Below are 27444 nucleotides of genomic sequence, written 5' to 3' on the forward strand. Positions count from 1 at the left end.
ATTAGAATCCACAACCTTTGGGTCAGCAGCCAAGTGCAGACCATATGATAACATGAATAGATGCCTTTTAAAAAGTCTGTGAAATGAATGTCTTGACTGGGAAGAGCTACCTCCCAGCCCCTGTGGGGCATTAGGGTTCAGGAACCCAGGAATTAAGGTCCGAGAACTACTCTCTGTTTTCATCTGCATCTTGCACCTCCCTCTGGGCTGGGATCCAGGAAGAAGGAAGGGGCCAGCCAGGGGTCCAGTTTCTCAGGGAAGGTAGGTGGGGGAGGTACCCACAGTTTTTACCAGACTTCACCTTCCTCACCCTACTCCTGGGAGGAGCCAAGAGCCAGGCAGCGCCCTCCTTGCCTATCCAGGAGTCTGGACTGTGTTTAAAAGACTAATTTCTGCCTTGTGGGGGTGAGTTATCTTCTTGTGAAATCTAGTTGGAGAAACAAAAAGGTTTTACCAGTAAGACACATGTTTCCTCCTTCATGAAAACTCCACAAGGAATGAACAGGCCCCCTCCTTGCCTCCGCCCCCAGCCCAGCCCCAGAAGTCTCCTTGGGCTGTCGGAATGCTGGGTTTGTGGGGGCCCCTGCAGATGTGGTGGGCAGGTGTGGAAGCTTTAGGGAAGTAGGGAAGGCGCTGGAGAAGGTATGTGTGCGCAGCCAGGTGGGGGGGGGGGAAGGGAGGCCTTCCTGGCCACACCCCTCCGGGACTTGGGCCCCTCCCCAAGGAGGGGGCTTTGTCAATGACCATGGTGTGTTTTCATCACTGATGCCCAAAGAGACCAGAGGCGGGTGAGTCTGAGGGAGGTATCCAAACAAAGGGGCTTGGGTTGGACCCTGAGAGTGAGGGAGCCGGGGTGTCCTGCTGGGAGGGCCGGCTAGACCTTGCTGAGTCCGGGTTGCAACCCGCCTACCCTTTCATCTCTGCCTCTTTCCTCCCTTGGGAGCATGTCTGTGAGTCTGTCAGGGTGGGCTTGGGAAGAGGAAGGAGTAGGAATGTCCGTGGGCAGTTCAAACTGACCAAACTTTCTTTGAAAAATCTCCTTTGAGAGAAGACCTGTTGGATAGACAGACAGATGCCCCAGAGACCTCTGAAGGGGGTGCAGTTAACTTCTGCAGGACTGGGCAGAAAATAGGCAGGACAGGACAGGAGGGGACATGAGCGGAATGTCCCCTCCTCCTGTGCCAGCCTGCCCAGGCCCTCACTCCCAGACTGTTTTTCCCAGACAGCTAAAAGCAAGAAAGTAACCTTTTTGGATTAAGAGAAAAGTTTCTTTGTTTAGGATTTTGTTTTTCTTTTTTAAAGTCTCTTTTCACATTTATAGAGGTGATTTTTCTTTTGTCTGGGGTCAAAGGCAAAGGTCCGAGAATGTCAACCCATGCAGCGGGGAACCAGACCTCCGGGGCCACAGAGGACTACTCCTATGGCAACTGGTACATCGATGAGACCCCAGAAGGCCAAGAGGTCCAGCTGGATGAGTAAGTATAGAAGCTCTGACCAGGTCTGCTCACAGAGTGGGATGTGGCAGAGGTCACAGAACGGGGACGTGCACCCTGGGCATAGGCTTCTAAGGTGGGTTCTCTAGCCCAGGTGCGTTTTTCATGTGCTGTGTGACTCTGAGAAAGTCGCAACCTCTCTGGGCTCCAGTCTCCTTTTAAATGTAAGGTCTATTCCATTGAAACAATAGTCCTTGCACTCCTGTTAATGTGTTTGAGGTGGGGATCTGGGTCAGGCTGGTTACTTCAAGGCCACCTGTGAGGTGTGTTAAGTTACAGATTCTTAGGCAGCTCTACTCTGCTGACTGTCTTTTGAGCAGCTCCCTGGGAGATTTGGGCCTGTGAGCAGGTTGGTGGTACTTCCAATGACTGGTCTTTCAGGGGTTACTGGTCTCTCTGGTGACTGTTTAGGGTATGGTGTGGAGGGAGGGAAACACCCCCAGCCCTTTCATCTGGGACAGGTGAGTGGTTCCAGTGCCAGCCTGGAGAAGGGAGGGAGGTAGCCTCGGCCCACCTAGAGTGGGCCTGGCTCACCCAGACCCTTTTCATCTTTGTTTAGTCTGGTGTCCTGGCGGAGGACCCAGGCCTCTCTGTGCCCCCTACCTGCTACCAAAGACCCCTGCAGGTGTGGGACCCAGAACTCAGTTCTCCCCCTGTTGTTTCTGGGCCTGCTCCCAGCTCCCAGCTCCCTGCTCTGTCAGAGGGTTTGGGGAACTAGAAAGGTAAGGCTGGGGATGCTGGGGTGGTGGGGAGGGGGAGGGGCTGACAAACCAGATGTGTGCACATCTGTTCTCCATCAACAACTGACACTGGAGAAGGAAAAATGCTCTTGTGCTTCCCCAAGGGCTGGGGCTGTGGCCTGGCCAGGCTTGGAACACCCGCAGGGACGGAGGCCCCACCCGGGCCTTAGAGGAAGGAGCTGTTGTTTGTCGAACTCAAGGTTCTGACCACCTGGAAATCAGCCTGCCAGCAGGAGGCTATGCTACCACTCCCCCTCCCTGGCTGACCTAGAGAGCCTGCTGTATGTGTTAGGAGTTGGGGAACACAGGTTAGGGCCCTGATTGGAAGCTGTGTGCTGTGGAGGTGTAGGCCTGGACACTGGCTGTGGGCCAGGTACCAGCAGCTAGCTCTGTGCTGGGGTGTTTAGATATAAAACTGGTGTCCAAATCAAGTGACCTTCGTGACAGGGACTAAGGCTCAGGGGTGAAGCTAGGTGGGAAGGGCAGCCTCTAATGTGGTGGCCTCTGGTGTGTGCAGGTCTCTTCCTCTCTCTGAGGTCCCTGGGTGGCTCTAACAGTTTGTGCTCTACACTAACCTAAAAGACTATTGGTGTGGAGCTATCGGGTAAGCACTGGACCACAAGGTCGGTTTGAACTGAAAGGTCAGAAGTTCAAATTCACCAGCCACTCCTGAGTTGAAACCGACTCGATGGCACTTAACAACAACAATTAACCTAAAGGACGGTGATTTGAAGCCATCCAGCAGTGCCGTGGAAGAAAGCTCTGGTGATCTGTTTCCATGAAAATTACAGTCAGGAACATCCTGGGGATCATGGTTGTATTCTGTAAAACATGGAATCTCCATGAGTAGGAATCCACTCAACAGCAGTGGGCTTGGCGTTTTAGGTGGTTCTAACTGCTAGCCATGCCATCCTTAAGAATGTATAGGTTTTGAGTCTATGCTGAACCAAGTTGAGTTGCTTGTCCCGATACCCAAGGGTGAGGGCAGGAAACTGGGAGCCCAGGGGAATCCCAAGGAGATGAACTTGGGCTCATTTCTCCCTGCATGAGTCAGACACCCCAGGGACAGTGTATCAATGCTTTGGGGAGCCCCAGACGCTGGTTACTTGCCCCAGCAATGCTCAGTCGGGAGTTGGGCTTGGTGGGCACAGGTGGCAGTGGCTGAAATGGACTCAGGTGTCCCTGGGGTAACAGTACCTGGTTGGTGAGGTTGATGAGGAAGGGATGTGTCATTCTGGGGGTCTTCTGTGAGTGTGGGAGTCACGTGTATGAACAGAGTTCCCTCAGGGAACTCCTCTAGCCAGAGGGTATGTTCCCAGCCAGATATGTTCCTAGTCTGGTATGTGCCCAGCCCATCAACACCCACCTGTGATATCTGTGTTCATGGGTACCCACCCACCATCAGTGCAAAACTTCCCATCCAGAGCCTTGGGATACAAATACATTTGTGGCCCATGTTCACCTCCCCACCACTTCCCAGGGCTTCCCTGCCTGCCTGTTCACTCATCATGTGGGCCAATGCCAGGGTGAGCTGCAGACCGTTTGCCGTTGGTGGAAGAACATTGTGAAGTAGGACCCCAGCTCTCTTAGTATTTTCGGGCCCCCAATACCCCCACCGGGATGGTCATTGTTTCCTTTCACCAGGGCAGGGAGTTTCTGCTATCTCCCTGCATGCACCCTTCCAGGCTCCTGCTCAGTAACAGCTGTCTGGGCTCCTGATCTGATGTCCTTGCCACTCAGACTCTGCCACTCCTCACCACACTGCACACAGCACAACCCCAACACAACCAAGTCTTAGCTTCCTTGGGCTACATACATAAAACTCTGGTTCTTACCCCTCCTTTTGGGATGAGACCCACTCTTACAGTCATCCCTTAAGCTTCCCTTCCTTCAGCTCCTCCACATTGAGGCATGTAAATTCTTCCTCCTAAATATCTCTGAAATACAACCTGGCCTTTCCCCAGCAACTATTTATGATGTACTACTTGAAGCTGGAGCTATCTGACCGGGCTTACAGTGGTGTTTTCTGCTCCCATGAAGATTTACAGCCTCAGAAACCCTATACAAGGTTGCTATAAGTCGGAACCAACTCAATGACACACAATCACTACCACCACAGTGGGGCAGTGGTTAAGAATTTGGCTGTGAACCAAAGGGTTAAACCCTTGGAACTCCTTGGAAACCCTATGCAGGGCCGCTATGAATCAGAATGTCTTGACGACAGTTAGTAACAACAGTTCACCAGAAAGTTCTTCTACAGTGCTGCTGGGTAGCTTCAAACTTCCAACCTTTAAGTTATCTGTTGTAATGAAGTGCAAACTATGCGCCCGCAGGGGCCTCCATGTCTACACAAAGCCACCTTTCAGATGCCAGTCAACAATGGGTTCAAACGTGGTAAGGGTGGCACAGGATGGGCAGTGCTTCATGCTGTTGTGCAGCATAGGGTCATCACCATTGTCCTCGGTGATCTCAGTATCTCCACCATGGAACTGTCTCTGTGCTCACCTACAGCAAATGTAGCCCATCTGGCAGCCCACAGGGAACCTTTGTGGCAATTAGAGAGACCAAGCACTCTCAGTAGGCACAGTGTCACCTGGATTTCAAACCCCATGCACTCTCTCGGCCAGGCATCCTTGTGCAAGATGCACATGGTGGGTGAGGAGGGTTCTAAGTACTTGTCATGCAACCTGTCTAACTGTATACGGAGACCTTCATGAGAGAGAAGTAGGGAAAGAAAAGACCTAAGTCCAGGTTGATGGGTGGGATTGGAAGCCAAGGAAGTTCAGTCCAGTTGAGAGCATAACCAGTCTCCGGTACCAGCAGTGAGTGGACAGCAAGGTCATAGTCTTGATTGCTTGGCTCAGACACTTGTGTAGTGAGCTCTGTGAGTCCTGAGTGGAACGGGGTGCGGTGGGCCTTAAAGGGTAGGTAGGTAATATCTAGGTGAGCAGGAAGATGGGTGCAGGGCAAACTGGCACACTCTGGGCAGAGCCATCCATGCACATCTGCCTTGCTGTAACCTCAGAGCCCAGTACACCATAGGTGCATGAGAGCCCAGGATGACCCTGCAGAGACGGAACTGGGTAGGCTTAGTGAGAGGGGCCAGAGGATCACGGGGGTGGTTAGTGACGCCCCAATGTAGGCAGCCTTGCACCCCAGACCTGGGGTCTGACCCAGACCTGGCGCCACCTTTGTTCTCTCTGCAGGTCTGTACCCTTGTGCCAGCTCAGCGTACCACCCAGCCTCTTCCACACCTGCCTGGCCTTGCTGTCTGTGAGTTCATTATGGCTGCAACCTGCTGCAATGACCAGAGGGCCTCTTGGTGGGGCTGGTTCAGGGGGTTCTGGGAGCTCAGAATGTGGCAGGGGAATCTGGGAATCCTCCCAGATCAGGTCCCAAACCAGTAGGCAGGCCAAGTCCAATCTTCCAGATGTCTGTCACCTCTAAGTTATCCCCCAAGATGCCCCATGAGTATGAACGGTGGAGGAAGGGGAGTTATCCTGAGGGCTGAGACAAGCTCTTTGGGTAAAGTCTGGGCACGCCAAGTCTTCTCCCATTCTCTCCCTGCAGGTCCTTGTGCTACTGCTACTGGCTGGACTGGTGCGGCGTCGCCAGCTGTGGCCCCACTGTGGGCATGGCAGACCTGGGCTGCCGAGGTAGGTACTGTGGTCTGGGCATCTCTATTCAGGGTTCCAGCAGACAAGGGCTACTCTGGAAGGGTAGGTGATTTGTTAGGTACCCAGATCTGGTCTCAGTGACAACCCTCTCTACTTCCCTCCACATCTCTACCTTAATCTCCAGTTTTAGTTAAGACCCCCCAGAGGGAGGGGAGGGGGGCCCACTCAGGTCTACCTGCTCCCGTGGTCCATAACATGAGGAAACAGGACTCCATCCTAGACTCCAGGAATATGTGAGCCCATCAAGGCCTGACTCTAAGACATAGCTCCTCAACATGTCCTTGATGTCTGGGCAGACCATGACCATGCCAAAGTCACCTTGACTTTGGTTTCCCCTGTGGATCCTGTTGTTAAAGACAGATTCATGGGAACCTTCAGCCACGTGGCTGGAACTTTCTCCCCCTGTCTTCTTGGGCCCTGTAGCCTCAGAGCCTGGCATGGAGATGGCCCTGAGAAGATGGAAATGGGTGGGCTTGTGTGCAGCAAGTCAGAGGTTGAGGAAGGTGATGGATAGAACCCCAATATACACAGCTTGGCACTCCAGACTTAAGATGTGCACCCAGGGGTCCTGCCATACTGGTGTGTGTGGAACCATCTGGGGCCTCTACCTTGTTTGGGTAGGATTTGGGATGTGGGAGGAGAACAAAGTAGGACTGAACTCGTAGGATGGAAGGGCAAGCTGGGATGCAGGAGCCCAGAGGAGAGATGCCTGAGACAACAGTGCCCGCTGTCTGCCCTCTGCCCCCAGCTCCACACCCAGGCCAGGGGCGGTGGCTATTGCACAAGGATGGTGTGACTCGCTGAGCTGTCTGAAGTTTTGCCAGCCTAGACAGATTAGTGTGGAGGCGGCATGTTTTCCTGGCGCTTCCATGGTGTATGGTGGGAGCAATGCTTGGGCATGCTTCTAGTGTGTTTATGTGTGTGTGTGTGTGTGTGTGTGTGTGTGTGGTGTGTTGGGGTGGGGGTCCCTCCAGTCACTTAGTCACAGGACTCCATGCCTGGTATATAGGAGATACTCTACAAATCTTTGTAGAATTGAATGACTGAAAGGACCTCAGTTTCCCTATCTGGAAAATGGAGCTAACTCTACTTCATGATTTATGGAGTATGGCCTAGAGGTACTGGGGGTGTAGGGGCTAAGCACCTCCCTCCTACCCTGTTCCTGCTTCTACACCAGCCCTGTGAATTTCTTCGCTGAAGACAAGCCCTGGATGGTGCCCGCTGCTGTCTTCATGGTCCTCTTCAGCTCCATATGTTTGCTGATCTCTGATGAGGACCCACTGCCCTTCCTAACCCTCATCAGAGCACCCAGACAAGGTACGAATGCAGCTGGGTGGGCAGTCCTGAGCACTGGGGCAGGCTTCCTCGGTAGGTTAACGAAGCAGCCCTTATACCATGTCATGAGATGTCAACTGAGAAGGTGCTGCCCCTTCCCCTCCCTACCTGCCCACCATGGTGCTGGGAATCCCAGCTGGTGGGTCATTAGTGCCATTTCTAGTTTTTCTGTCATTGGGCAAATCCCACTCCTGGACACAGGCCGAGGCCCCCAGAGTACCTAGCCCTGTGTGAGAATGAAGGATGATAGTGTCACAAGAAAGGGATCCTGACTTAACTCAACGGAGTGATGGTGACAAGGACGGTGACCACCAGGTGGGCCCACTGCCCTGGGCTAGGACTCCCTGGAGATGAGCCAGTCCTCATAATGACCCTGCTAGTATGGCTCTGAGCCCATTTTACAGGAGAGGAAACTGAGGGTTTGAGAAGGGAATAATGATTTATTGCTGCCTTAATTTATTGAGCAGTGTCCTAAGCACTATACATATATCTTCTCATTTGGTGGTGGTAGTGGTATGCCGTGGAGTCGGTTCCAACCCACAGCAACCCCGCATAGGGTTTCTGAGGCTATAAATCTTTACAGGAGCAGAAAGCCTCATCTTTCTCGCACAGAAAGGCTGGTAGTTTCGAACTGCTGACCTTGAGGTTAGCAGCCCTACTCGTAACCCTTACTAATTAAGGAGCTGGACTCTCGGCTGGTGCTGTAGGATAATCGCTGGACTGCTAGACACAAGGTTGGTAGTTCAAACCCACCAGTCTCTCCTTAGACCCCTATACAGCATGGGTGAGGAACATCAGGTCCGCCACCCGTACAAGGCCCTCAAAATCATTTGATCTGGTCCTGCCAAGGTAACTGCAGTTCCAGTCATCACACTGTTGTTGTTGTTGTTGTTAAGTGCCGTTGAGTCGATTCTGACCCATGGCGACTCTGTATAGGGTTTCTGAGGAGCAGCTGGTGAACTTAAACTGCCGACCCCATCACACAGTTGTTGTTGTTGTTAAGTATCGTGGAGTCGGTTCCAACTCATAGTGACCCAGCACAGGGTTTCTGAAGCTCTAAATCTTTACGGGAGCAGAACATCTCATCTTTCTCCCGTGGAACCGCTGGTAGTATTGAACTGCTGACCTTGAGGTTAGCAGCTGGATTCGTAACCACTACGCTACCATCACATTAGGGGTGAGTTAGTTAAATGTTTGACCACATATGGCAGGCTAGTTTTTCAGTTGATAATTTTGTATGGTCTGTGAATGATGTTATAAATTTTGGCAAAAAAAAAGCTTTTCCATAACAATCAAGGATCCCTGGTGGCACAGTGGTCAAGTGTTTGGTTGTGAACTGAAAAGTAGGTGGCTCAAACCCACCAGCAGTTCTAAAGGAGAAACAGATGACAATCTTCACCCATAAAGATTCCAGCCTTGGAAACCCTATGGGGCCTTGCTGCTCTATCCTATAGGTTTGCTGTGAGTCAGACTCTAGTTGAGGGCAGTGGATCAGTTAAGTAGCCTTGGTGGCACAGTGGATGAAGCATTGTTCTGCTAACCAAAAGTTCAATGATTCAAACTCAGCAGCTGCTCCGTAGGAGAAAGATGAGGCAGTCGGCTTCTGTATTGATTTACAACCTAGGAAACCCTATAGGGTAGTCCTACTTTGTCCTGTAAGGTTGCTGTGAGTTGGAATCTGCTCGATGAGCAGTGAGTTTTAATGGGGGGCACAGTAGTTTAGTGCTTGGCTGCTAACTGAAAAATTGGAAGTTAGAACCCACCCAGCAGCCCCCTGGGAGAAAGCCCCGGCGATCGGCTCCTATAACGATGACAGCCTAGAAACCCTATGGGGTAGTTCTTCTCTGTCACATGGGTTGCTACGGGCCTGATGACACCCAACAACAGCAATATGCTTGTGTCATTGGCTGATACCTGTAGCTAGTATGCTTACTTGCTAACAAAAAGTTTGGAGATGTGAGTTCATCCAGAGGCACCTGGGAAGAAAGACTGAACGTCAGCCACTGGAAACCCTCGGGGAGCACAATTCTACTCTGACGCACATGGAGTTGCCATGAGCTGGAATTCACTCCACAGATACTGTGAGGAACCTTCAAGAAGCTCCTGGAAAAGTTCTAGTATTTCATTTAATCTTTCCAGGAACTGTTTGACGCTTCCTCATATGCTATCAGGTGGGGAAATTGAGACTCCCAGAGACAACTTGCCTAAGATCACAGAGCTGATACTGAATCTGGATTTGAACCCAGGGTTCTTGCCCACTGAACCAACCACCTCAGGGGGTTTGTTGATGGTTACAGTAGAGAGGCCTGGGGGGCTAGACCCAGACCCCATGTCCTCATGCGTTTCTCTCCATCTTGTCCTCTAGGACCCTGGAAGCTACTGGCTCTGTTCTATTACCCTGTCCTCTACTACCCTCTGGCTGCTTGTACCACAGCCAGGCACAGTGTTGCGTACCTCCTCGGCAGCACAGTCTCCTGGGCCCACTTTGGAGTCCAGATCTGGCAGAAGGTGGAGTGTCCTCAGGCACCCAAGGTAACCACGGACACAAGATGGTCTCGGGCAGAGGGATGTGCAGACAAGCCTGCTTAAACCCAGTGTTTTATATGATGGGCTTTGCTACCGCATTCCATTAGGCCCAAGATTTGCTTTTTTTTTTTTAATTGTGAACTGAGTGATAGTTTACAAGAAAGAATATTGGCTTTACACCATCATTTCATTGCAATGATTACAATCTCTTCTATGCATCATCATTCAACAATATTTACTTCCATTCCTGCTGTTTATCTTTTTTTGGGGGTGTGTGTGGAGTGGGGAGATGTAAACAAAAACACTCAGGAATATATAATAATTTAAACAACCAAAGGGCACATTCTGCAAGCCTGCCTCCTGGCCACCAGCACTCAGTCCCTCTCTTTCCATGAATCTCGAGTCCTCAGCTGCTCTCTCTCTCCATGTCCCCATCTCTGCCTCCATCTCTGGTGCCACTGCTTCCCTGGATAGGGTCCAGCCCTTCTTCCTTGATGGTCTCAGAGTCTTCTGTTTCTGGCCTGAAAGATCAACCACTCTCCCATTTTTGTTTCAAAATTTCTACCTTTACAGTTGTGGCAGTCTCAATTAGTCATGATAACAATTACTCACTATTGAATCATAAGAATCTTATTCCCATCTCTTTTCACCAGATCTGCCTAGGCAACATGAAAATTATTCAATGGGGACCCACACACTCTGAAACTAAACTCCCTCTTGAAAACTTGTAAGCCAGTCACTTTGTGCCTTTATCGCTTCCTCATTTTAGGTAGCTGATGCATAAGTTGCCCATCCCCATCTATCCTGTATACAGAGGGGATAAGATTGATACTTGATGTGAACACTCCTTCCTTCTCTGTTGGTATTTTGAGGTACTCCATGAATATAGGTCAAATTCATCAAATTGTAGCAATTTACCCTTGTTCCCATTATCCAAAAAAAAATTCTTTTAAAATCTTCCTGTAGTCGAATTCTGATTATCAAGCCATCAAGGCTATGTCAAATGGATACTATCTGCAAGTTTGGGTGTTCTTGTGTATCTTCCCTCACTTCATATCAGCTGGATGCTTCACTCTCACTCAGCTCTAGCCTTCCGCGGCTATGCCAAGATTTACTCTTTAAAAGTGTGTCTTCCTTACAGGAGAGTCTGAGATAAGCCAGATGGGCCTTGTCCTCAGGAGTTTCCAGTCTAGGAGGGTGGAGATATGGGATAAGTAGGAAGAGACCATTACTGATTCCCCAGACAGGAGTGGGTGGAAGTGAAGACAGAGGAAGTGTTTGGGGGTGGTCTCAGAAGGTTAAAGGACATTCCAGAACCTGGTTCATTACTGGCTGCTGGCTAGAGGTGTGGAGTTGCCCAGACTAGAATCTGAAGGGAATAAATTAGGCTTCCAAGCCAGGCAACCTGAATTTGAATCCATTTTCATCACATCATTCATTCATTCACCCATTCATTTATTCAGCAAGCCTATTTGAAGTATAACTGTTTCAAGCACATTTCTAGGCCCTGGGGTGACAGCTGTGGACAAGTCCTTCATCCCTTGAAGCTGTCATTTAGAAGGGGAGACACGTTAAAAAACTAAGGAACAATACCAAATGATGCCAGGTGGTGCGCAGTACCTTGGAAAAAGCCATGCCACCTTTCTGAGACTCAATTTCCCCACTTGTAAATACAGTTGATCTCACCAGTCTCTCCAGGGTGAGGATGAAGATTCGGAGGTTTCTTTGAGAGTGAGAACTTGATTTCCACCACCTAGAACCTGACATATACTTAGTACTCAATAAAAACATACTGGATCAACGAATGAATGATGAGTGGGTACACAGGGGGCCAGCCCCAGGAAGGCGTCAGCCTGGGAGGCAAGATACCCACTCCCCTGGTGGCATACACAGACAGCATTAGGCTTTTGTCTGATTTTCAGGGGACTGTGTCCAAAAGCTCTGGATATAGGAACAGAGAAAGTGGGTAACCCATTTCAGGTCCCCATCTACTTCTGGGGTTGGGGGTGAAAGGAATTACATAAACTCTTCTCTTTTGGCTCCTCTAAGGACAATCCTATGTAGAATCCGCACTGAACTGCTAACCACAAGACTGGCGGTTCAAACCCACCAGCAGCTCCTTAGAAACTCTATGCAGGGTTGCTATGAATTCAGAACCAACTCCCATTACATATGGACAGTAAACACAGTGGGCACAGTGGGCAGTGACAGTTCAGGAGCCTGGGGTTGGGGTGAGAACACCTGCAGAGCTGGAGATGAGGAAAGGTGTGTTATGCTAGGTGACCCAAGGACAATAGAACCAGAACTTTTCCCTGGTACTCAGACCATCCTCAGACCCTTCACAGAACCCAGTGCGAGGGGGAAAGGAAATGGATTCTGGTGCTCAGTTTGGGAAGGAAGACTGAGGTAGGTCTGTCTGGGTGTCTGTCTGTCTGTCTAGATCTACAAGTACTACTCCCTGCTGGCCTCCCTCCCTCTCCTTCTGGGCCTCGGATTCCTGAGCCTCTGGTATCCAGTGCAGCTGGTGAAAAGCTTCAGCCATAGAGCAGGACCAGGCTGTGAGGTAAAGGGACAGGGCTGGGGTGAGCTCCTACTCAGCGCCCAAAGACACCCTGAACTCCTGTGTCTCTTGGTCCTTATACATACTTGGTCCTTATACATACTTGGTCTAGCACACAGTTGCTGTTAAGTGCTGTGGAGTCAGTTCCAACTCGTAGAGACCCTACATAGGGTTCCCGAGGCTTTAAACATCTTTGCAGGAGCAGAAAGTCTCCTCTTCCTCTCATAACACATAGTAAGTACTCAGAAGGCGTTTGCTGAATCTCTAAGAGATTGGTTGGTCCACTCCTCACCCCAGACTAAGGCCAGGCTACTCCCCTGCCTGGCTGTGTGAACAGCTGCAACTAACCAAGGGGATTATGATCAGAAGGCAGGAAGGTTGTAGCTCCATCTCGGAAACACTGAGGATCCAGCTAGGATAATGGGACCAGTCAGGGGCCTTGTGTCTAATAGGAGCTGAATCTGCAGATATTGAAATGTTCCAGGAACCCTCAGGGCAGAAGAGCATTATGAATCAACACAAAGTTGGATACATTTGAGTAATATCAAATAAGGGGAAGTTCTAGGAGAGATGAGGCAGGGAGGGCTTCTTTGAGGAAGTAGACTTTAGTAGGATTCCAAAGAACAAGGAGAATCTAAAGTGGAGCTAGAAGGTTAGGCATTGCAGGCCTGGAAAAGAGCATCAATAAAGGCCAGAGATGAATTTGTGCCTGTTTTGTATTTGTGTTTGTAGCACCCTTAGCACACAATAGAGCCTCAGAAAATGGTGGGTTTTTTTTTTTTTAATGTTTTGGATTGGTAGTAGATGGATGAGTGGATGGATGGATGGACAGATGACCATAACATGATAAGATAGAATTCTTACAAGATGTTTGATCTTATTAAGAAGGCTCTGAGCACCTGTGATGTGTCCAGCGTGGATGCTACTGACCCAGAGCTGACCTCCAGGCATGCTCATTATAGTGCGGGAGACAGGTGCAGCCCCAAATATTTATAGTGCTATGCAATAGTGCAATCGAGGCTCATCCAAATGCCATGTGAGTCCAGGTGTAGGCAGGTGAGGGAGGAAGAATAGAAAGACTCCACAGAGGTCCTCAGAGGGCCAGAGGGCCAGAGTCAGGATAGGCTGAGAACACAGAACAGAAACAAAAGGGTTTGTTATTTTTCAGATGGGAACAGTGATGGAAACTCTGTAGGGTAGCATCTAGGACAGGTAGCAGATATGCAGGGATAATGCTCAGTTGTGGATGTGCCCATATGAGGGGTCAGGTCATGCTCCTGTGGACATGCCCAGTGGGCAGCAGGACCACAGGTCCAGAGCTTAAGAGAGGGGTCATCAGACGGAAGCTGGAGGATGAGTAAACTCACTTAGGCAATGAAGAGTGAGGGGAGAAGAGGCTGGGTGGGCTCAGGTGCTTGTTGGGTAGCCCCGAGTCTCATCTGGCTTTTCTGGTCTGAGAAGACCCATCTGACTTGGCGTGGTTCTCACGTGGTGGGTGAGTAGGGTTCTAAGTACTCATCACTCACTGCCCTTCTGAGGCTCTAACTCCTTTGGGGGAGTCCCATTGTCCCCTCATTTTTTAGCTGGTCCTCCTGAGGTCACAGTGTGCCAGGCATCTCTGCACATCCTCCCCCAGGGATGCTCTCTGCCTCACCTCTCCCTGTATTGCATGCTTTGCCTCCAGAGTCATGGGGGGAATAAAACCCTCTTGGCCTTTGGTCAAAGAGGTTTAAGCCTCAAAGGACCCAGTCAAGCTTTGAGCTGGTTGGCCCCCACCAGGTCTGGATGCCATGGTTGCCATGGCTACAGGTGACAAGCCTCTCTGTGTTCCCCCAGTAATCCAAGGCAGGGGCTCACGCTGTCTTCTCATGGGCCTCAGCCACTTTGCAGACAGCTCAAGGCCTGGAATGTGGCTTAGACAAATCCAGTCACCCTTGTGATCTCCCTTGAGTAGCAGTAAGCTGGTTTTTCTGACCTGGGATGGCCCCTTGCCTGATCAGGAGTGTGCTAGGCCAGGGGGCTGGGAGGAAAATAATGATGTGGTGTGACCAACCAAAGCAGGAGAGAGTTGAAGATAGACCCTAGGAAGAACTTCCCAACATGGGTAGTCCTTTAGTAGGAAATAAACTGGTCTTGTATTTGTGGAGATGGGAAGGACAGTTTTAGTGTAGGATGGATCTCATCCACATAGCTCAGCCCTTCTCTGGCCTTCACAGCCAAGTAGCTTTACAGAGCACCAGCTGCATGCCCACTGTGGTACCCAGAGCCGATGCCCCAGGGATGGTCCAGCAGGCCACATTATTTGCTCATCCATTTGTCTGTCTCTCCAGATACCACAGAACAGCTACTCTGAGGAGTATCTGAGGTATCTCCTTTGCCAGAAAAAACTGGAAAGCAGGTGAGGTCCCAGGTACACCCTCAGGTGGGCCATTGGGGAGGAAGGTACCGGGCAGCATGGCAGAGGCAGACAGGAGGAATGAATTAGGCTCTGGGGCTCAGCCTTGGGGCTGGGGCTCCTTCTGAGGATCCTCACCTACTTGGGTCTTTCTGCAGCTCCCACAACTTCAAGCGTAGCTTCCTGTCTCGGGCTTGGAGCAGCTTCAGACACCGTATCTACATCCCTCAGCAAGGTATGGGATGGGAAATGAGGCCCTCCCTTCCCGTGAGTGCAGTGGAAGGCACTTCCTGGCCCCTACGTCCAGCACCCTTGTCATCAGAAAGGGCAATCCTCGGCCTGGAACAACAAGAAGCCCCTGGCCTGGCCTTGGTGGTCCAGAGTCCTGTGAACCTGGGCTCTTTTCCTGGGCCTCTTGGGAGGGATGGGGGTTTCTGGGCTTGGGTAGAGTTGGGGCTCACCATGCCTGTTCCTTTGAGGACTACAGGATTCCAACTCCCCCTGAAGCTGGTGCTTTCAGCAACCTTGTCAGGGACGGCCATTTACCAGGTAAGTCCTACATCCTGTGGTGCCATCTGCCTCTGGATCCTTGCTTCTGATCCACAGCTTGGGATAGCTCAAGCCCAGCTCAGTTATCCAAAAATCCCACTCACAACCTTCCGGTTACTTCTGGAAATCTTGGATGTTGAGCTACCCAGAAAGAGGTCTGTTTACTTTTGTTGGGCCCATATAGTGAGTCAGGACACGAGTTTGGGGAATCACATAAACACGGATTACAATCCCAGCTCTATTATTTATTTACCTTCTTGGTTCTCTTTGGCAAGTTACTCAACCTCTCTGAACTTTTAGCTTCTCTATAAAGGGAAGAATAGCTATCCCTTCCCCCTTTGGTAGTTTAGAATATTTAATGAGCTAATACAAGGCAGCTTCAAAAAGTTCATGGAAAAATGGAATGAAAGGATACTGGAATTTTCCCAAAAACTTTTTGAAGCCCCCTTATATGTGCTTGATAAATACCTCCTCTGCATCCCCAAGTCTCCTCAAAAATCTCAAAAAACTCTGGGAGATTGGTATGATTTGTCTCCATTTTACAGATGGGAAGATTGAGGCTCAAAGATGTGACTTGAGCAAGTTCCTAAGGATATCTTGGAAAGCCAAAATTTGAGCCCAGATCTGTCTACCTTCAATACTCATGCTTATTTATAGGAAGAGCTTCCTCCAACATGCACAAATTGAAAAATTTTATATTCCATATTAAATAATATTTATTATGTTACATTTTACAAATATATCCAATATTATATTTCATTATTTAATTTTGCACACGCACACAATTTGAGTGGCTTAAAAGAATGTCTTTGGTTCATTATCCTAAAGTTGCCAAGAGGCCTGAGGTTCCTGCTTAGGTGGACAAGACACTCTGAGATGGACATGTGACTGCAGGCAAATTCTTCCTGGGGTGGTGGTGCCGGGTGAGAGCACAGGGAGACCCTGGCACTCTCGTTCTGGGTCTCTTCCAGGTGGCCCTCCTGCTGCTGGTGGGCGTAGTCCCCACTCTCCAGAAGGTGAGGGCAGGCATTACCACAGACGTGTCCTACCTGCTGGCTGGCTTTGGGATCGTGCTTTCAGGCGACAGGCAGGAGGTGGTGGAGCTGGTGAAGCATCATCTGTGGGCACTGGAAGGTGAGACCTTCTGGGGGTGTCTGAGGGCCCATTGCTATAGGGACCATGAGGCAGAATCCCCGAGCTCAGTTCCAGCCTGCCACCAATGTACTGGGAGCCCTTGGGTATGTCCCTTCCCATCTCTAGGTCTTATTGCCACATCTCCACATTGGGATGGTTGGAGTTTCCAGTTCCCACTTTCTGAGACCTGAAGATATAGCCCCCTGGTCCTTGTCAGCTTTGGTGGCTTCTCTTACCCACATATGCAATGTCCTGATGTGGAGATGAGGTAGGCAATGGTGCAATTGAGCTGAGGGGCACGTCTTAGAGGCTTTGTTGAGCGTGGGGATGCTCAAGGTGGATGGAGCTGGAAAGGAGAGTGCCTCCTCTTTCCTGTCCCTGTCCTCTCTGGCCATCTCCTTTCTCCTTCCTTCCCCTGATACCCAGCATCAAGCCAGGAATGATGCCAGCCTATCCTCCTGTGACCTGGTGCCTTCAGTAGCCCTGCTAGGGAGCACCCAGCTACCATACCTCCCAACACCCGTGTGGAGGAGACTGGGAGGTGATTTCATTTGTCACATGGGGAAGGAGTTGGCTAAGAGTGCACAGCAGGCCAGAAGTTGGGCCAAGAGAACTCACGTGTCCTGATGCCTCTGCTAGGGCATTCTCTACCACCTGGAGACAAAGCCTGGTGACTTGGGGGTTCCAGGTTGGTGTGCATGGAGGTGACCATCAGGGTCAGAAGCAGTAGCATCTTGGCTTCTGAGGAATAATATGCAATGGCTGGAGCTTAGGCTGCCAGTATTGCAGGTAGAGGTGTGCCTATTCTGCAGCTGCTCCTGGGAGGGTGGGGGTGGACCAAGGTGCATGCAGTAACTGCTTCCTTTCATGAACTCTGGTAGCATAGTGGTTCCGAATCGGGCTGCTAACCTCAAGGTCGGCAGTTCAAAACTACCAGCGGTTCCGCAGGAGAAAGATGAGGCGTTCAGCTCCCATAAAGATTTACAGCCTTGGAAACCCTGTGCAGGGTCACTATGAGTCAGAACTGACTCCACGGCACTTAACAATAACAACAACAACACCTTCCTGTGGAGTCCTGGTGTGGCGCTGCAGGATAACGCGCTGGACTGCAAAGTTAGTTTGAAACATAAGGTCAGCAGTTCAAACCCACCACTCGCTCCTCAGAAACCCTACACAGAGTTGCTATGGGTCAGAACCAACTCAATGGCACTTCACAACAACCTTTCTGAACTCCTTAGCTCCCATTCCAGAGGCTGTCCTAGAGTTGCTGCTGAGACCCACAAACTGGGCAGGTGACAAGGTGGGCTAAAAATGACCTCTCTGGAGACATTTCAAGCTGGCTGTCATCTGAGTCACAAGCAGGAGCAGACTTAGCTCATGTCAGCCCACATCCAAGCTCAGGCCCTTACTCACAGAGCAGGAAGCCCATCTCACAGAGCAGGAAACTGAGGCTCAGAGACAGCAAGTGATAGGTCCAGGGCAAATGGACTCTACTTCTGCTCATCACATCACTCAAGGGCTTCCCCTTTGAATCTTCTTGGATGGAGGGACCAAGCAGGGAAGCATTTGCTCTCCTAATTTACAGATGAGAAAAACAGAGACCCAGAAACATTAGCGATATGCCCACAGTTATTCAGCAAGACAGGGATAAAACTGAGATTAGATCTGGGTTTGGGAGCCCTTTGGCCTGCTCTTAGTCTAAAATCCTGGCATCTTCTGAGCTCTGGCAGTCCTTCACCGGGGCCACCCACCTGATGCCTGGACCATAAGCTTGGGATCATTCACAGAACTTTCAGACTCTGAGTCAAGCAGACTAGATTAGAATCCCTGCTCTGTCACTTATAATCTGTATGAATTTGGGCAAGCAGCCTCACTTCTTGGGGCCTCGCTCTTCCTACCTGCAAAATGGTTAGGTCCTTCTTGGGTGACTTCAAAGACAACCTTGCTATTGAGGTCCTCAGTCAGGTGGTGGGGACAGATCTAGCCACAAAGCAGGGTTCAGAATGGAGCAGGAGCTGGGAGATATTTAAGGCTGGTGAAGCAGGGTCCCAAAGGAGGAAAGAGCAGGTAGATGTCATGGGTACCAGGGTTTGGAAAGACCTGAGTTTAGAACAAATTAAGGGAGAGGAAAGCAGGAGGCAGACAGATGGAAGTCAAAGGTCAGGCCAGTAATCATGGGGTCTTGCTAACCCTCCTCTTCTTTACCAACCTATTCACTTACCAAGTCATGCACCGCAGGCAGGAAATGGGCCAGAATGCACTTTTGCTGCAGGTGAGCTGGCTCCCAAAGAGGCAAACCAAGTAGAGCAGAGCTGTGCACACCGTCTTCCTTCCTCCAACCTTACTATTCCTGCCACTGGGGACTGAGGCAGGGACAGGCAGAGAGGCCCCAGGAATCTGCAATAGTGGTCCTCACCCCTGGCTGTGCCTGAGGGTTACCTGGAAGTTTTAAAAAATCCCAGTGCTCAAGCTTCTGAGGGTGGGGGCTCAGCATCAGACTGAGCAAGCCTTCCAGATGTGTCTGATGCAAGTCACAATGTGGGACTCACTATTGTAGACACTCAGTGTGGCTTGATGGATTGATTTCCATCAATTACTGAGTGAACGAAATGTCTGAGCCTCTGCTTTCAGGAAAGCCCACAGCAGAGCAGAGGTTCTCAGTCCTGGCTGCACATTGGAACCACTGGGGGCACATTCATAAAACTGAAGGTCTGAGTCCCCATCCCCAAGATTTTGATTTCATTGGTCCAGAGTGTAGCCTTGGCATTGGGAGTTTTAAAAGTCACCCCAATCCAGGTGATCCTAAAGTACTGTCCATGTGGAGGTCCACTGGCTTAGCCCTGTAGGAACAGCACTTGCTTTGTCCATGTGCCTTTGATCTCCCCCATCCCGAGTTTCTGGTGGAGGAGACCCAGGAACCGGGGTTGGGGTGGGGGTGGGGGGGTGACTGATGAGGAGATCAGGGTGCAGGAATCCTGGGATCACTCTGGATCTACTTGGAAATGATTGCCTATCTCTCTCCATCACTTCCTAGAAGTATGGCTGCTGGGTCAGGCCCTCTCTCTGAGCCTCAATTTCCTCTTCTGCCCAAAGGGAACAATCCCTGTGCCTTGACTTTGAGGTGTTGCTGTGTGTGGCCAAGATAAGGCTGAGTAGATACAGGGTGAGGGGTTTGCAGCCCCACATCACTGCTATGCTGAAATGCCCACCCCCGCCCCCCAGCTGCTGTGGACACAGGAGATTTATAATTTGCAGACATGGCCAACCAATGAGGAGTTGGGGAAGAGGACCTCACCTGGTGGGTAGCAGGGCCACCTTTCTCATTCTGATGGACTTAGGCCACCGATACGGACTTGGATCCTTTGCACCCTGACCAAAAGCATTGGTGCAGACACAGACAGGGAATCATGGCTCACATTATCCCGGGATATTGGTAGAGCAATGGTTAAGTGCTTGGCTGCTAACCAAAATCTTGGAATTGGCACCAACAACAGTAACAATACAGGTAGCATAACAGGCTTGGGGATATGATGTGACCTCCCAAAGGCCCTCTGTCTCATGCATTCGGTATGAGTTGGAATTGACACCCAACAACATGGGCAGCCCCGCAATGTACCCGACAGTATGTATATGAGCAAGCCCAAGCTGGGCGACATGGTGTGACCTCCTGAAACCCACACAGTCAGGAAATAGTGAAACTGGAGCATAACAATGCAAGCAGCAAGACCAGGATGCGGACCAGGTCTTCAGTCTCAGAGCTGGAATCTCCCCATGTGACCACCATGTGTTACAGGGAGATCTGAGCATCGGGAAAGTGACCCAAAGGTCTCTGCTCAGAGTGGAGTATGGGGATGGGGGTAATTCCATCCATACCTGACCTGGTAGTGGTTGAAGACCTCTGGAGACCTTCTAGGCGCTGGCCATCCACTTTGCTTCTTCTTCATTCCTTCAGTTTGCTACATCTCAGCCCTGGTCCTGTCTTGCTCACTCACCTTCCTTGTCCAGATTCGCTCCATGGTGACACACAGGTTAGTGGCAGGCTCTGACTGCCCACCCCCACCCTCCACCCCCGCAGTGCAGAGGTGGGGTGGGGATGGTGGGAGGAAGAAGTCAAAATCCTGTGGACCCCTGACCCTGAGGTCTGTGGGGAAGGCCCTGGGCTGTAGGCTTGGTTGCATTGTGGAGGTGGAGACAGCAGGCCTGGGTCTGCCCTAGGGGGCCGGTTCTGTATAGTTGGAGGGATGTGTGTGAGTGATTACCGGGCATGGTGATTCAGGGCTGGCAGGTGGAGTTTGTGCTCTAAGAGACCCCTGGGTGGGCTGGTTTCCATAAGGAAGGCAGCCTGGGATGCGGAAGGAATGGGAGGAGGATACTAAAGGCAGGAGGCATACGGTGGGCAAGAGCAGGGTCCTGGGCTGTGCTGGCCCCAAGAGAGAGTGGGAGAGGAGGTGACCTGCTGGTACAAGGGTGGTGGAGAGATTACTCTAGGCACTGGATGTCTCGCTTGCCCTTTGGTGGGGAGCAAAGAGGAGCATGAGAAATTCCAAGCAGAACCCTGGGGAGAGGAGGTGGATGGTGGGTAAAAGGGGAAATCCAAGCACTTGCCCACATCAGAGAACCAGTCATGTGCCCTGTGCATTTGATAGGTCTTAGAGTTCCCACCCACGGATCTCAGTCTGGCATTCAAGGCTCCCAGCGCCCCTGCCTGCCTGCAACCTTCCCTCCTGCCCTGGTAGCTGAACTATATGTCACTTTCCACTCCCACCATTGTCCCCACTGTATCAACTTGGCTCCCAGAGATACCCCTCCCCCAGCAATTTATTCTTACTCACCCTCTAAGACACTGCCCAGAGTCACCTCCTCCAGGAAGCCCCTTAAGACTTCTCAGGTTGGATTAGTATTCTCCACTGGCTCCCACTGCCCTGGGCGTCCCGGCTGAAGGCAGTGGGTTGTAATTAGATGGTGAGGTTGGTCCGGAAGCCAGCCCAAAGAAGGAATTTGGGGAGCAGAGGCTGCTCCCTGAGGTTCCTGTCCTCCTTTGTTGCCCCAGGTCCAACCTGCAAGCTTTGTACCGAGGAGCAGCCCTGGCCCAGGACTCGCGGCCCCAGAGCCTTCATCCTTCTCACCAGGCCTTATTCAGTTGGATGAGCTTCAGTGCCTACCAGACTGCCTTTACTTGCCTCGGTGAGTCCCGCTTGTCCACCCCACCCTGCCTCATCCCTCAGGGAGGGGACTAGAGCTCCCCAGGCTTGTGCTGCCTATAGTACCTGCCTGGGCCTGGGAAGGCTCTGTGGCACAGAGGGACTCATAATGGACACTCCTCACATGAGGTATGGATGGACTCTGGGTGCCACTAGGCATTTATATGAAAGGTGGACTCAGGGCTGGAAGTTTCTAATTCAAGGAGGCACATTCAAGCATGTGTAAGGGAGAGCTGGGACCTGAAGGGCCGCCTCCCGAGGTAAGGAGATCCCAGACACTGGGGTTATGTAAGCAGAATTCAGTGACCATTACTAGAACAGCATAGTGGGGCCTGCCCTGAAGGGCTGCATCAGATGACCTTTCAAGACCTTTAATGACCTTTAAAGTTTCGGATTCTCCCCTAGGGCACTGCAGTGAGCAATGGACTCAAAACAAGGTGGGCTGAAATACAGGGCCAGGGTCATGGCCTCTCTTCTGTCCCTACCAGTCCCTCAGTTCTCAGTTCCCTGGGGAAGGAGGAGACAGAGGACTGGAGGGCTAAAAGTCATCATTCCCTTGCTCGATTTTATACTGAAAAGGCACCCTGGTGGTGCAGTGGTTCAGTGCTTGGCTGCTAACTGAAAGAAAAGCGGCAGTTCGAACCCACCGGCTGCTTCTGTAAAGATTAGAGCCGTGGAATCCCTCTGGGGCAGTTATACTGTGTCCTACAGGTTTGCTGTGGGTCGGAACCGATTCAATGGCACACAAGAACATGCTGGCAAGTCGGTTCTGACTCATGGAGACCCTGTATAGGGTTTCTGAGGAGCTGCGGGTGGGTTTGCACCGCCGACCTTGTGGTTCAAACCAGCTTTGCAGTCCAGTGCTTGTACACATTATCCCACATAAACAATTGGCCAATTGCTTCAATAGATAAGTCTCCAGCAACTACCGCATGCCAGACTCAGGTCTGTAGGAGTACAAACGTTAGTTAAAAATGCAGACCCATCCCCAAGGGCTCAGTGTGGCAAAAGTACTGGGCCAAAAGGTCGATTTGAACGACAAAATCAGCAGTTCAAACTCAGCAGCTCTTCCTTGGAAACCCTATACAGGGTCACTATGAGTTGGAATCAACTCCATGGCACTTAACAATAATGTTTGCAGAGCACCTTTTGGTTTTCAAAGAGTTGCCACAGATATTATCTTATTGGATCCTCAATAATGTTCTCTGAGCTTGAGCTAAGGACAACTGTCCCCATTTTACAGAGGAAGAAACTGAGGTCCAGGGAGGTAAAGTAACTTACACAAGGCGGCCCAGCTAGGCAGTGGTAGAGTAGGCATCTGAAACCATGTGTGCCTGATTCCAAAGCCCTCACGGGTCCCTGGGTGGCAGGGATGGCCAGGCCTCTCGGAGTCTGATATCTGTCCCTGGTTACTCCGCACTGCTGGCAGGGCTCCTGGTACAGCAAGTCATCTTCTTCTTGGTGACGGTGACCCTTGCCTTCCTGGTGTTCATGCCTGTCTTCCATGGCAGGAATCTCCTTCTCCTCCGAGCTCTGGAGTCCTCATGGTGAGTGGGGCAAGGCACAGAGGGCTCTGGGATCCCTTTCCAGAGGGCTGCTAACAGTGACCACTCTCCCAACCCCCACCCCAGGCCCTTCTGGCTGACCATGGCCCTGGCTGTGACTCTGCAGACCATGGCGGCCCAGTGGACCTTTCTGGAGACTTCCCATGGACGCTCAGAGCTGACCAACAGGTGAGATGGCCCCTGGGCTTGTGGCTCCCTCAGGCTCTGGGTGTCTTCTCCTTCCATTCACTCTTTCTTTGGGCCCTTCTCTTCCCATTGCCATCCCTTCCCTTTCTCTATCAGGCAGCCCAGTGGGTAGTCAGTGAGCTCCTTACACTGAGAAAGGGGGGCCAAGACATGGCCTGTCCTGTTTGGGGGAATCAGCACAGCTCTTCCCTTGGTGCTCTGTTCCCTCAAAATCAGGTGGCTCCTCACTTTAAAGGCACTTGGTTTGAATGTCAGATGGAGGCTGTGCTGTGGGAATGAGAACTCAGACCCCAGGAAGGACTCGGACCCCAGTGGAGGGAGGCGGGAGACACTGTGGTCACAAAGAGACCACATTTATATCTCTACAGCCGGGCTCTGCTACTCATTAGCTAGAGAGCCTAGGTTAAGCCACGCCCTCCCTCCGGGCCTCCGTTTCCCCTCTGGAAGGCAGTGGTATAGCGGGGTGGGGGAAAAGCCCAGTCCAGGGTGGGGTGCATGGTAATGCTGTGGGCATCTAGTGTGAGCTGACACTGACTCAGGGGCTAGGGCTCTGGGGGTGGGGGAGGGCTGAGCCTTCCGGTTCTCCCCACCCCAGGCGAGCTCTCTTTGCGGTCACCTTCCTTCTCTTCCCCATCAACATGCTGGTGGGCATCATTGCGGCTGTCTACCGAGTGCTCCTCTCTGCCTTCTACAACACCATCCACCTCGGCCAGATGGACTTTAGCCTGCTGCCGCCTAGAGCTGCCACTTTTGACCCTGGTAAGGGCACAGGGGCTGGGCCTTGTGGCAGGTTGTCCATGCTGTAGGGGAGGGGTTGTCCTGACCTAGTGCTGGGCGGGTGGAAGGAAAGAGAAGGCGGATACAAATGGAGACACTGTGGAGCGCTGCAGGTAGAAACAGCAGAGGAGATCAGTACACAGCAATACGATGGCTCTTAAAAATGGAGTGTTCAGCAGAAAAACAGAAACCATTGGATGAAACTGGAGACGCAGTTCCATTAAAGTAAAGCACAAAGACACCAAACAGCTGTATACATTGTGTTGAAACTAGACAAAAGGTACCTATTGTTAAGTGCAGTCTAATTGGTTCCGACTCATAGCGATCCCATATAGGGTTTTCAAGAAGTGGCTGGTGAGTTTGAACCTCCAGCTTTGTCACTCAAACCAACCTTGCTGTCTGGTGCTTTATCCCACAGAGCCAAACCACGACTCTGACAGCCAAATGCCTGTGTGTGCAGGAGTGCCAGTGAGGTGGCATTAGGCATGGAGAGTGGAAGTCCCTTGGGCCAGACAAAGCTGATTTTCACCCACAGCCTCTCCCAGCTCAAGCACATCCCTTCTCAGAGGCCCAGTCACCTTCACTGTAAAATGTCTTTTTGTGTTAATGGCTCAGCCTCTCCCCTGAGACCTTTTGAGGAAGCCATTGGTTAAGACGTTCTGTGGCCAAAGTTATGACGGGATCTCACGCAACTCTCTGCTAGCTTTGTGGGAAGGAAGGCGTGTGCCCAACGTGTGTGTGTGCTCAGAGGAGGCCAATGACCTACATCTGTGTGTGCAGGGCCCTGTGAGTCTGTCTGGGAAGGACTACAGAGTCTGGCCACAGAGTGTCCTCTCTTGGGGACAGCACCAACTCTCGGGGACACACTTCTACAGGGACCACGTGAGCACGTGCTTGGTGTGTGCCAGAGGCTGTGCGTGGGTGCATTCCCACATGGCATGAGTCATTGTATCAGCCTTTCACATGCGTGTTCATGCTGTGTTTGTCTATCGAGTGGGGAGCACACGTGTGACCCCAGTACCCTTGTGCATGATGCAGGGGGAGGATACAGGTTTCCCCTGCGAGGCACAGCTGTTCACAGAGGAGATCTGTGTCCTTAGCAACATGTGCAGTGCTAGGTGAGATTTCTCTGGTCACAGAGAATGTCAGAGATAAAGGCAAATTTTAAATTTTATAATGAGTTTATTTGAGCAGGACGAGACAGATCATGAACACGGCAGTATCCAAACTGAAAGGAGAAAGTAGTTCTGCTGACAGGAACAAATTCATAGTTTATATTGCAGGAACAAGGAAGTTGAGGACTTTATGAAGGTGTGATGTTTGTCAAAATAGGGGGAAGGATGGCCGAACGACATGGAGTCATAGATGTGGTCAGTTGATGAGCATGTGTGAGGACAACCTGGGGAATTGTCAGTTCAGGTTTAGCCCGCCCCCCACTGATGATGCACTGCTGTGGACTAGATTCTGACTTCTAGCCACCCTCTAGGATTTGTGAGACTATAGACCTTTATGGGAGCAGACAGTCTCATCTGTCTCCCCTGGCATGGTGGTGGTTTGAACCGCTGACCTTGCAGTTAGCAGTAGTCCAATGCTTAACCCACGGTGCCACGAGGACTTCTTTCTATGGGTCGTAGGGGACAGTAAACGCAGAGTCTGTTGGTTATTTATGAGCAGGCTATTTCCTTAAGAGTCTGAGACAGTTTCAATCTTACAGTCCTTAGGCTGCAGCAAGTCTGGAGGGCGTCAGTATTTAGTTTTACACTCCATAGGGGGTATGCAAGCAGCTCTGGTGGTACAATGGTTGAGTGCTCAGCTCTTAACCCATCTAGAAGCTCTGAAGGAGAAAGACAGGGTGATCTGGCTCTGGTAAACATTACTCTCTCACATGGGGTCACTAGGAGTGGGAATGGACTCCCAAGCAAGTAAAAACAACAGAGTGTATTATGGGACTTGCACTGTGGTGTGCTTCGAGCGTGTCTGCATGTGCCTACCTACAGGGTCATACCCCATGCTGCTCCCTGCTCAGTGTGCCTGTGTGCTTATACACACCATGTGCACTGTATTCCCTGTGTGTGTTTCGGTGTGGGGAGGTGTCTTGGTCCCTCCTTCCCCAGTGTTTTTGTTCCCCACCCCCAGGCTACCACACATACCGCAACTTCTTGAAGATTGAGGTCAGCCAGTCGCATCCAGCCATGATGGCCTTCTGCACCCTGCTCCTCCGAAGGTGGAGCCCCCAACCTCAGGGCCCCACAGGCCCCCAGGATGGCCTCAGACCAGGGGAGGAAGAAGAAGGTATACCCTATAACTTGGCGGTGGGGTGGACATTGAGTCTACCCAGCTTCTCCAGGGAAGGAGGCCCCATTCTTCCCTAAACACACACACTAGGAGCAAGTGCCAGGAAATTTCCCACTTCCTCTCTCTCTTGGCTGCCTGTGGTCGCCCCTCCTGGTTGGTCTCAGGGTAATTTTTTCCGTGATATGAGCACACACACACACACACACACACACACACACACACACACGTTTGCACACAGAAAATGAAATGGCTGCCTTACCAAGGGGATTGGTCACCTCACCATCTCACCCTCCCTCATCTCAGAGAACACTGCCCTTTCCCAGCTTCCTGCAGAAGTGGGCTTCAGGGTCCTGCTCTTCCGTCTGCAGGATGACACTCCCAGCCCAATACAAAGGCTCCTCAGGAATCTTTTCTCTGTGGCACTGCTTGAGCCCAGGTTCCCTGCTGGCTGGGTTTGTTGAATGATTCAGACAGTCTCTCTCTTACAGGGATGCAGGCCAAGGGAGCAGGGCCTAGGGCCAGCCGCTGCAGGGCCCGCTGGGGTCTGGCCTACACGCTGCTCCACAATCCAGGCCTGCAAGCCTTCCGGAAGTCAGCCCTCTCAGGAGCCTGGACCAATGGCACCCAGTTCTGAGGCACGGGAGGCCAAGCCACCCTGACCTTGTCTGTGGTGGAGTGTTTACCCTCCTCTCATCCCACTCCCTACTCTCGAGGCTCAGCAGCTTTTCCACTTAGCTCCAGCTCTGCCAGCACGGGCCCAGAGCAGCCCCCTTGGGTGCCACTGTGATTGGGTGCAGGTCTGCATTCTGAGCCTTGGAAAGGCTCCCATCTGCCCCTTCACTGTAGGAGAGCCCGTGGGAGTGCTGAAAAAAGCAAGTGACGCTTTAGGCCGAGGTGTGTGGGAGCCAGTGGAGTCAGTGCATTGGAGTTGATGGAGGCAGCCACATCCAGGCACCCCCACCCCCGACCTTGGCTTTTCTTCTAAGAACCTCTCTGAAGCCTCCTCCTGAA

General features: G+C 51.4%; 1 protein-coding gene across 1 annotated transcript; it reads left to right on the forward strand.

The window, feature by feature from the left end:
- The first annotated feature begins 1359 nt into the window (after positions 1-1359).
- On the forward strand, positions 1360-27067 carry STRA6 (stimulated by retinoic acid 6). The gene is made up of 18 exons (XM_006866569.1): positions 1360-1475; positions 5440-5506; positions 5804-5889; positions 7088-7227; positions 9417-9438; positions 9609-9777; positions 12212-12334; positions 14662-14729; positions 14885-14961; positions 15214-15275; positions 16247-16409; positions 20362-20437; positions 21460-21593; positions 23040-23157; positions 23242-23343; positions 23957-24120; positions 26275-26450; positions 26930-27067. Exons 1-18 carry the CDS (start codon positions 1366-1368, stop codon positions 27065-27067), a joined length of 1995 nt encoding a protein of 664 aa, XP_006866631.1. The 5' UTR covers positions 1360-1365.
- The last annotated feature ends 377 nt before the right edge of the window (positions 27068-27444 follow it).

Source organism: Chrysochloris asiatica, unplaced genomic scaffold (genome assembly GCF_000296735.1).
Source record: "Chrysochloris asiatica unplaced genomic scaffold, ChrAsi1.0 scaffold00092, whole genome shotgun sequence".
Lineage (NCBI taxonomy): Eukaryota > Metazoa > Chordata > Mammalia > Afrosoricida > Chrysochloridae > Chrysochloris > Chrysochloris asiatica.